We start from the raw sequence: 11036 nt of genomic DNA on the forward strand, positions 1-11036 counted from the left end.
AAAAATGTAATTAAATAATACAATATATACAGATCTTTAAATAAACAAACAATAATTTTCATACTTTACATTAAACTCAATAGTTATATAAATTATAATCATAATAAAAAGCGAGTACTGAAATCTGACTGCATAGTGCTAAATTATATTGTAACTAAAGTAAGCAACTACCTATTCAGAATTTAATTTGAAACGTTAAATACATTGAGGAAATCAAAAGTCAAGTTTATACGCAGAACGGTCAAAATTACCATTGTATTGCTAATAAATAATAATCAATGAAGATTCTCTACAACTTGAAAACTTTCATTAAAATATTTTGATCAGTTTCTATTTAAATTAAATATGAGAAACGATAAATCTTCAATTTATATATAATCATCGGAAATGTTATAGAATACAATTATTATATTGAACTACCTAATACTGCTGATAATTTATTAATAAACGAAAAGATGCTAGGTATACAATTTTTTTATTGAATTGATTACAATAATATTATTTGGAAATAAAAATGTAGGTAGGTACATAATATATTAATTTATTGTTTTAGATTATTTATAAGGCTGAGTATTTATTTATATAATTTTTTTTGTATAAAATAAATCATGTATCTGTAAGTATATAGGTATAATAAGTGATAAATAGAAGTGGTTGGTAAGTGGTAAATTCATCATATTTGTTACTTGTTAGACAATTATTGTGTATTACTGTATTAGACACATATTATAGTATTTCAGTAATTGTTAACAGTTAGCACAAGATAATATAGTCTTTATTATAATTTATAGCGTTAAGCGCAATCAAGTCGATAAGCTACGAATGTTACAAATAATTATTAATTATAAATAAGTGTTAATCATATCTTCAGTAAACAGTAAGTATTAAATAATATAATTTTGTGTAGTAATTAATATTCAAAGCTCTAAAATAGTTTTATCTATAATATTTTTATCTTGAAAATGAATTTTAAAAATATAAAAATTAGTGCCCAATAGTTTACAGTACCAGGGCTTATGGAGCTTATTATTGGATATGGAGGGCCTGGGTTTGGTCACAAATCGGATCTAATTAGGGAGTTAAAAGAAAGAAATATCCGGTAATTTTTATAATAGCAGGAAAAAGCTAAAAAACAGAGGGATAACAATTATTTATGCAAAACAAGTTTTTGACAAAATCAATTTTATTTTATTGTTGAATTAAAAACAATAAACATAGAAACAACATCCTCACCGAATAATTATGTTTGCATTTTCTTGTATAACCTAAGATATTATAATTTTCAAAACATTTTGGCTCTTTTTAAGCCATTTATAGACTTTTAAGTTTCCAACTTTTTTTCCGATTTATGTTGATAATATTTTTGTTTCTAGATCAAAAATCTTGAAAAATTAACACACTGTTAACTAGGTGTACATTTTTATTGCAGAAATTAAAAAACTTTAAAAATACAAAGGGACAATTTAATTTTTTTATAATTCTTTGAAGATTAAATCTTGATAAAATTATTTATCCGAAAAGTAACAATTTTTCCTGAATAGGTCTTATTTATTTTGTTGTAGGTAATTCTATATAAATTAATCGTCGACACTCGAAAGTCGAAACGTTTCCCAGCTACGTGTACTATTATTGTCAATACATAATATATTACGTATAAGTTAGGTTTTTGCTAAAAAATAGTTCAACCTCCATTAATAATTATTAATAAATTACTAATAATAATATAAATATAAAATAAGAGTAACTAGGTACCTATCCTTAGAAATAAATAATGACACATCCGTAGCCTTCGTTCAGAATTTTTTTATGTACACAATTATTTATCATTTAATTTACCATAGATTCATCTCAGTGACATACCTACCTACTCAATTATCTACACTGTCCAGGTTATGTATAGCAAAAGGGAATAACGTGAATGTTTTATTGAAATAGTTACCTATTTTCTTGTAATTTTAAAATAGGTACCTACATACTAATTTTTTTATAATTTTACAATAGTTATAGGTACTTAGTTTAAAATTAAATAATATTCAGTCTTATTACGTTTATGATCTTAACTTCAAACTTTCCTTACAACATTCAATTTTAATCACTTTAGATGTTTAACTATGGTTAATAAAAACCAAGAAACTAGTTGGAAAAAATAATGACCAAACCAACAAAAGGTCTTAAATACATTTCAGTAAGATGCGCACAAAAACAATACAAAAGTACTGAGCGGCGCAGTCAAATCCATCATGTATAATTCGTATTTTAGCTTTAATTTTAAAACAAATCCCCGAACAGCATGCAAATGAGCACAAATTAGGTGCATTGTTTAAACCTCCCGTGGGAATATGTCATCTGTACAGATTTTATTTAAAATTACAAATTGGTAGTAAAACACTGAAATAGTTTTAATAATAAAAATATAAAATAAACCCCCCAGGTTTATGTCCGAAAGGTTTAATTTTATTACTCGCTTAATTGTTGTAATTATAAAATAAATTGTTTGACATTTTAGAATTAAATACATTTGGTACCCAGTACCTACTATTATTAATATTAACCTAATTTTGGTATTTGCCATGGTGAAAAATACATTGTTCTATGCAGATTTTTCGTTATTTTACTCTTTTATTTTAAACATACATTTTACATTTTTACCAGGTCAGTTATTCATAACATCTAATCAATCTTTCAATTATACATACCTATTTGAATGCTAGTTCAGATATTATTATAAGTTTATCACAATATAATTTATTTTACCAACATATTATCTCAATTATTTTTGAGATTTTTCCTTGTGTCAATTATTAATTATTAACTTTTCACAACTTTACCTAATTAGTATTAATTAATAAGTGATATTATAATAATTAAAAAATATAGGTGTTTTTATTTTAAGTCATAATGTTCCACAAATATCCCTAATTCCAATTGTTTTTAAAGCTTCTTAAAGTTTTTTAAAGAAATAGAAATGATTTGTTAAGGAGTGAATTAGAAGGCTTATTCATATCTTTAGTCCCCCGAGTGACATATTGTACAATCCCATTAAACACCTACATCAATGACGAATAATTTAGTAAATTACAATTAATATTTAATTAAATTATTACAATTAAATACAATTCAAACTTACTCTGTACCATTGATCAATTCTATATCAATGCTTGTACATATCATATAGTTGTAGGTTTATTAAGTCCTTTGTTCAGTTAAAATTAAATTTTATAATATTATATAGGTATAGAATACATTAAATTTCCCATTATTTCTATCATCCACTTAAGATAGATAGTCAAAGGTTTCATGCATCGGACGTAACTTTTCCAGAAAATAAAGTTTCGAGTGTTATAAGCACACTTTAAACATACTGTAAAGTGTAAAGTGTGTAATATATGATATATATACCTATATCTAATACTGTGATGTATGCGCATCCGGATGGCAAAGATGTGGTGAGATTACCGACCGGAATGTAATTAGTTTTAATTAAAAACATTATACTTCGCACACTTACTCATCTACCTAGTAAGTACTGGAGCATTTGTAATCATTAGTATAATGGTTTAGGTTTGGTTTTTTTCTCATCTCAGTCCTCAAGAACTCTATAATGCGATGATGTTGTATATATTTGAGTTTTGATTAAAATCGGCCTTGAGCGATACATCAAACGTGTTTCTTCAACTACTATTCTACTCCTTTTTTCGTATTTAAAGTTCACAGTGATAAAAATTCATATAGACGAGCCAAGGAAGACAAGAAAATATAATATAATATGTACAATGTACACTTTTTAGTTATGATACAATTTTCTGTATCCACTGCAATATGTTTTACTCAAAAAAGAATCACCATTATTTCCTTGCAAGCATTATTTGTCAGTTAAAATGTGTTCATCAAGTGAAAAAACCACGACAGTGGGAAAATAGAAAAGAATTTCCTTTTATCATTGTTTGCGCTTCGTCCAAAAGATTTGTTTACACCGTTTTAATACCCGGTATATTTGTTTGGCATTTGTTTCCATTTTAGTATTGGTTATAAACCTTTTCTTTCTTTCTCCGTTTCCATCTCTTTCTGATTTACCACAAGAGATGTTCATCATTCTTTAGGTCACTTGACTATATTCAGCACACGTAAAGATTATACACATGTATACTTTTTAATATTTAATATTACATTTTTTCACACCAATGATAATTTTTATTGTTTTATTCTTGCACCAAAGGGTTGATCACAAGTAGGGTGATGCACACTATCACACTTGTGCAACAAATTGTCCACAATGCAAAATATAGACTAAACTTCGTGATCAATAAAAGTTAACAATTACAGTAATACTCGTACAGGCAACTGTATTAAAACATTTTGATTACCTACCTACGGGCAACGATACCTTAATATGTTATAAAAACTGTTGCGTTTTTCAAAGTAAAAAATGTCTTTATTGTTCGGTGAAATATCTTTTATATAATGTATTAAATTAATTAGATTATAATTTAGAATAGTATATTATACTAAATAATCATTTTAGTTCCAAGTTCATAAAAAATACCGATATAGTCAATAAATGATTTTACTCAATTAAGTGTATCAACCGACAATATATTTTATAATGCTCTTTAAACATTTGAGGTAACTTTGAATGTTACTTCAAGTGGAAATTATAGACATTATAACCTTGAAATATGATTGTCGTTTCAGAGATTTCACACAGCAGTCTCATTCAAAAATAAAGTTTTATAAAAAAAATTGTAGTAAAAATTAATATTACAAGTTTTATAGGTAACCATTCATAAAAAAGTATAGTGAACACATTTCAGGACAATAAATTACAATAACATCGTAGCCCATTCCATGATAAAAGAAGAAATCGCTTGTTATTCCCCAATTCATAAAAATTTACATTTGTGTGTGGCAAACGAATAAAAGTGGGAAAAGTTTTTTTTTAGAAGAATAAAATGGAAAAAGGTAGGTTTTTTACATGAGAACGGGGTGGCTTATTGAAAGGCAAATGACCAAGAGTCTAGAATTAATCCCAACTGACTTTATATTAATCACGGTGCAACAATTCCGCATCACAAAAGTTTATATTAACATAAATTATACTCACGAAAAAGGTATTTCTTTTCTTTTCTTTTCTTTTCTTTCTTTTTATTTCATTTTTTCAAGCATTGTAATTCCCAGCCGAACAATAACTACCACTAATTTCAATATTTAAATTGTAATGAAGATTTTATTTAACAACTTTTGTGGTTGAAAATTAATAATTATCCACGTGTAAATTAAAATCTGTGAAACCCATTGCAATTAGTATTAATCTGCATACAAAATTAAAAACCTTCAAAATATTTTTTCATTCTTTTGCAATTTAATAAAATCAGCATGGTACTCTTTTTCTGTGTTCAACATTTAAGATGTTCAGTCCTAATTAGTAATTATTCTACTAGGTAGGTGGGTACCCAGAGCCGGATCTTAACTTTTTAACACCCGGGGAAAATTAAAAATATACGCCCTTTTCAGGAAATTTTAGGGAAATGACCAGAAGTAGTATTATTTTATTTTATGAAAAATCAAGCACACTCACATAGGTAGTAGTGTGAGCACCAACCATTTATAAAGCCGTTTGCAATATACTGGACCAATAAATTATTTATCACAAATTATTTGAACAATTGTAGCTTAAAAACCAAAAAAAATAAATTTTTATATGATCAAGTAATATTTTTAGAAGAACTTCTTAATGGTGTATTTAAAGCTAAATATGGTAAATATTTCTAAGTTTCAGGTGTTTAGAAAAAATAATATTGGTAATAATAACATTTATAAATTATTTATTAACAAATCTTAATAATTTATTGCTTACTTTTAAGTTTTAACATAAAAAGGCAAAAAGCTTTATGTAAATAAACAATTATATTTTATACATTTTCAATTTTTGTTATTGTTACACTCAAAACTTCATAATTATTACATATTATGTATCTACTTAGGTACAGAAAAATTACAATGAAAGAAAAATATAATTAAGTACTGAAAATTGAAATAGTATAATGATTACCTATAACTTATGTATTAAATGAATAATATAATAAAATATATTATTCTACATTTTCCAAATTTCAAAAATGTTAACCTTAATATTTAAAACTTTATTTTTCTGGCTTTGATTGCAGAAAAATTATCAATAACTGAATCAAAATCAACTGTCTTTGTGATCTCTTTTTCGATTGACAGAAGTGACAAGTTAGTAAGTCTGTTTTGGTTCATCGTGGATCGTAAATACGTTTTTATTAATTTTAGTTTACTAAAACTTCGTTCACACGATGCGGTAGTACAGGGCAATGTTAGATACAAACGAATAGCAATACAAATATTTGGGAATATGTCAGTCATTGAGTATTCGTGTATTAACTCCAGAATATTTAATGGAGTTTGATTTTTAAGGTCAGGTAACATACCTAATGCAAGGTTTTTAAAGTTAATTATTTCCGAAGTAAAGTCTGAAGGTTTTAAATCGTTGTCATATTTTATGGCTAGGTCGGCAGCAGCTTTAATTAAATAATTTGAATCTCTTTCAACGAGGTCAGCTCCATTTAAAAATCCAAAGTCAGAAGATACTTGATTAAGCTTTTCAAATCTCCAGTTCATATTCATAATTAATACATCACAAACATTTTTAAAATTAATAATACAAGTTTTTTTTGAAGTCGCATTCCAGTCATCTGTAGATTCTTCAAGATCCAATAGTTTTACTCGTTTTATTCTTTTTTGAGGAAAAACAGTTGCAATACCCATTTTTTTAGATAATTCTTCAGCACTTTGGAATAATGTTTCAAGTCTATTATTTCGCAAATCGGTGATTTCATTAATTAATCCTTTAATTAGATTTGCAGCTTTATTTATTGTTAATGATTTCGATTGTAGACAAACATTAACGCGATCAATGCTTGAAAGGATAGCATTCCAAATAGATAACAAGCAAATAAATTCATAGTCAATGAATAATAATAAACTTTTAGCCAAAAATATTGATTCAGCATTACCTTTTTCAATTATATTATTAAGGGCATTTCTTACTTCGGGTAGTTGTGTAAAAACCGCTTTTATAGCTACAGATTTAGAAGACCATCTTGTATCAGAAAATGGTTTAAGTGTGAGTTTCAATGATTTCAATTCTTCCCAACGAGAAGGTGAACCCGAAAAAAAATTGAATAATTGTTGAATCTTGCCAAAAAAGTTTTTCATTTGAACATTTGATGATGCAGCGTTGACACCAGCTAAATTTAAACTATGAGCAGTACATGGTATGAAAGTAGCTAAACTATTTTTTTCCATAATTTTTGCTTGCACACCTTTATATTTCCCTGCCATATTTGCTCCATTATCGTAAGCTTGGCCTCTGCAGTTTTGTATATTTAAATCATCATCAGATAACTGAGTTAATATTTCACTTGCTAAGCCTTTTCCAGTTTTTTCATGTGATAAAATAAATCCTAAAAAATTTTCTTCTATACAAACTTTCCCATTAGAAATATGTACATATCGGATAACTTGACTCATTTGTTCCCTTTTGGAAACATCAGGTGTGCAATCGAACATAATAGTAAAATATTTTGCAGACTTGATTTGATTTATTATTTTTTCTCTGACCTTTTTAGATAATAAATAAATAAATTCATCTTGAATGTGATGAGAAAAATAAGATACAGATCCTTTTTTATGGGATTCAATATGTTGCCTCAATACTCCATCAGATTTACTTATTAAGTTAATGAGATTTAAAAAATGTCCCGCTGCTGGATTACCTATTTCTTCAGAATTTCCTCTTAAGGCTAGATTATTATTTGCACAATAAAGTAACACATCTAATATTATTTTCAAAACATGTCGCCATTTTTCTTGTTCTGATTTTATTTCTTTCTGTAAGGAGTCATCAATACCCCCTCCTTTCATTACTTTTTTTTCAAGCATTTTCCATTCTAAAAAATGTTTTATGTGGTCTTGAGAATCTTCATGTTCTTTTAAGCGCTCCATTTTTTTCCAACACGAAAAACCTCTTTTGGGATCACTTAAAGCAGTAAATTGTTTACCAAATAATATACAACAAAAGCAAAAAATTGCGTCATTTGGTTGAGAATATATCATCCATGATCTTTCAACACTTTCTCCATTAGGTAATTTTTTGTAAAACCAATGGTTTTTAAAAGGCTTATGTTCCATTTTTCCACGATCTGGGCCATGTTGAACAAGTATGCATCTTAACTTGTCATTTATGGTTGGCCACGATTGAGGATTATTAAATATTATTTCAGGAGGTTTTAACACATTTATTTCTTCATCAACAAGTGATTGTTTCTCAACTATATTATGCGATAAATCATGATCAACTAAAATATTTTCATCCAACTCTACAGTTTCTACAGGTATTTCTTGAAAACTAAATTCATTGATATTTGATGTTCTTTCAATCATGTTTGCATTTATTTCTTCATCAACAAGTGATTGTTTTTCAACTATACCATGTGATAAATCATGATCGACTAAAATATTTTCATCCAACTCAACAGGTATTCCTTGGAAAATCAATTCACTGGTATTTGATGTTCGTTCAACTTGACTACAACCACTAGCAATTTCAATTTGAATACGTTCATTTATTTTTTGAATTTCAGAAGCCCCATCTTCTAATGAATTGATTTCGTTTTTAACGTTGAACCATTTACTTTTAGATTTCTCCCATTGTGTTGCTAGTTCTTTGGCTTCTGCTTCTTTTTGCTTCTTTTTGTTTCGGAAATAGGAACCCGGTGGTCTTTTTGACATTTTGAACTTTAAAAATAAATAAGATGAAGAAAGGAGTTTAATAAAAACAACTATAAAAATAGAATATATGAGACTGCAGAAAAAAGCTTAAACAAAACAGAGGAGAAAGTACACCTTTCAAAAATATCTCTATAAATTCGAATCAACCAAATAAAACAAGTCGATTTATAGGTACATGAGAATGTGTGTTTAAATCAAAATGTATGTAAATGCCAAACCTTTGTAAAAATAGTTAAACTGTAAATATTTAAGTATAGAAATGTATCATAAAATGTATATAATAAAATTGATTATATACATTTTATTTAATGGAATGGCCGCAGAAAATTTGTAATAAATAAATTAAGAAAAATAATGTATGCATTTAAACATTTATCAGATGTCTTAGAATTTATGAAACAAAATAAACAAACATGTTCAGTGGAACCCATCTTTATCTTCTTGAAGAATAAATAAAAATAAAAAATAAGTTTCTTTTTAAATTATTTTATTATAATATGATGAATAGTTAAAACATGATAATTAATAAACCGATCTGACTTAAGTTACTCATCGATAGGATAGTATTTTTGTTTTAATTTTGTTGTACTTTTGTACTATCAAGTTTATCAAGAAAATAAATAGTATTTAAATAGTAAATGTAAATAACAATGTACTTGGTGTAATCTGTAACAATGCTTAATTTTGTTCTTTTTAATTTATCCAGTGGCTATAGTAATATTTATAAAAAAGTTCAGTTTGTAAAAAGGCATTGTTAAATATAAAGACTTTTATAAACGTACAAATAGGTATTTAATTTAATAAATAATTTAATAAAATTAAATCAGTAGTAAGTAACATTTTATGTTCTATTTAAAAAAATAAATAACTGTTGATTAAAAATTACATAACAATTAATTACAATTAATGAAGCCATTTTTAAGATCAAATTTTAAATAACTATTTACATAATTCATAAAAAAGATATACCTATATAATTTATTAATATGTATATATATTATATATTTATATGCAAGAAAACAATGTAATTTACCATACTTCATTATATCACTAATTGGAGAGTAAATCTACACATCGAAAAATAAAATAAAAATTCCAAAAAAAGGTTGCCCTGCGGTCTGCGACTTAATAAAGTTCCATAACAAATACTAGATATTCACAAATGTTCTTAACAAAAAAACTAATGACTACATGTCTACATACAGATTACTAAAACTAGTAATAACTAATATTGTTAATTTTGGTATTTTGGTTGTACTAACCTGAGTACTAATGACTGAGCACTGACGTCTTTTAACTGTTGCGGTGTCAAAATTAAAATGGAATTCAGCAAAAATGTATAAAATAAACTGATTTTATAAACTAATACGGGCTATATTATTATTAATATAACACGGACACACGAATCGATGAATCACAATACAATGATAATAAAATCAAATTCAACAATATTTTAATTTCCCACTTATTTGAACAATTAATATTTTATTTTAGATCTGCAGCGACAGTCAACCCACCGACAGTCGTGGACGGGTATTTCCACTGCAATACGTACCTATTTGTCCATTTAAAAATAACATTGTTATTACTTGTTAAAATTAAAAATAAAAATAATATTATTTTATTTACATACTCATTTTTACAAATTTCTATTAAAATATTATTTTGTAGTTATGTGACTTTTGTTTCAATGTTTTAAATTTAAATTTTTAAAATTTAAAACCTTTAAAATACGCCCACGAAAATTATACGCCCGGGGATAAATCCCCGACTTCCCCCCCCTAGATCCGGCCCTGTGGGTACCTATATTGTACAGGAATTTAATATGGGGGTGCTTATCATAATACTTAGGTACATAATATTATAATATAATAAATACATTCATATACTTTCCATGTTGTAATGGTGAAGGGGGTGGGTGACATGTCTGTTGATATTTGAAATTTATATTAGTAGTAACTGCGGTAGGTTGTACTAAATTTTTAAAAAATAAATATCAATTATTATATTTTTTTTTGCATATTACTAGCTGTTATTATCAACTGACTTTTGTAGAATGGTTTAATATGTCAGTGGTATAAACAGTTTAAAATTAATCTAAATACCTATTTTGAAGAAATCATTGTGTACTTAGGTATACCAATTAAATAATAATATTCGTACCTATAGTTGTGTTTTTTTTAATACCTAACAACAAATTAAAATAACAATATAATATATATTGT

At 26.4% G+C, this 11036-nt stretch overlaps 1 protein-coding gene across 1 annotated transcript; it reads right to left on the minus strand.

Moving 5' to 3' along the window:
* Positions 1-6132: 6132 nt before the first annotated feature.
* On the minus strand, positions 6133-8811 carry LOC132940587 (zinc finger MYM-type protein 1-like). The gene is made up of 3 exons (XM_061008313.1): positions 8046-8811; positions 6664-7484; positions 6133-6618 (listed from the first exon to the last, which is right to left on the minus strand). Exons 1-3 carry the CDS (start codon positions 8809-8811, stop codon positions 6133-6135), a joined length of 2073 nt encoding a protein of 690 aa, XP_060864296.1.
* Positions 8812-11036: the final 2225 nt, after the last annotated feature.

The sequence above is a fragment of the Metopolophium dirhodum genome, chromosome 3 (assembly GCF_019925205.1).
Source record: "Metopolophium dirhodum isolate CAU chromosome 3, ASM1992520v1, whole genome shotgun sequence".
NCBI classification, from domain to species: Eukaryota; Metazoa; Arthropoda; class Insecta; order Hemiptera; family Aphididae; genus Metopolophium; species Metopolophium dirhodum.

Excerpts from the sequence above, each read along its gene's own strand:
- LOC132940587 (XM_061008313.1), bottom strand. The coding sequence starts at position 8,811 with ATGTCAAAAAGACCACCGGGTTCCTATTTCCGAAACAAAAAGAAGCAA. Across the intron at positions 7,485-8,045 it reads TTTAAGTGATCCCAAAAGAG|GATTTATTTTATCACATGAA; the intron begins GTTTTTCGTGTT and ends AAAATTTTTTAG. Across the intron at positions 6,619-6,663 it reads GTATTATTAATTTTAAAAAT|CTTAATCAAGTATCTTCTGA; the intron begins GTTTGTGATGTA and ends AGATTTGAAAAG.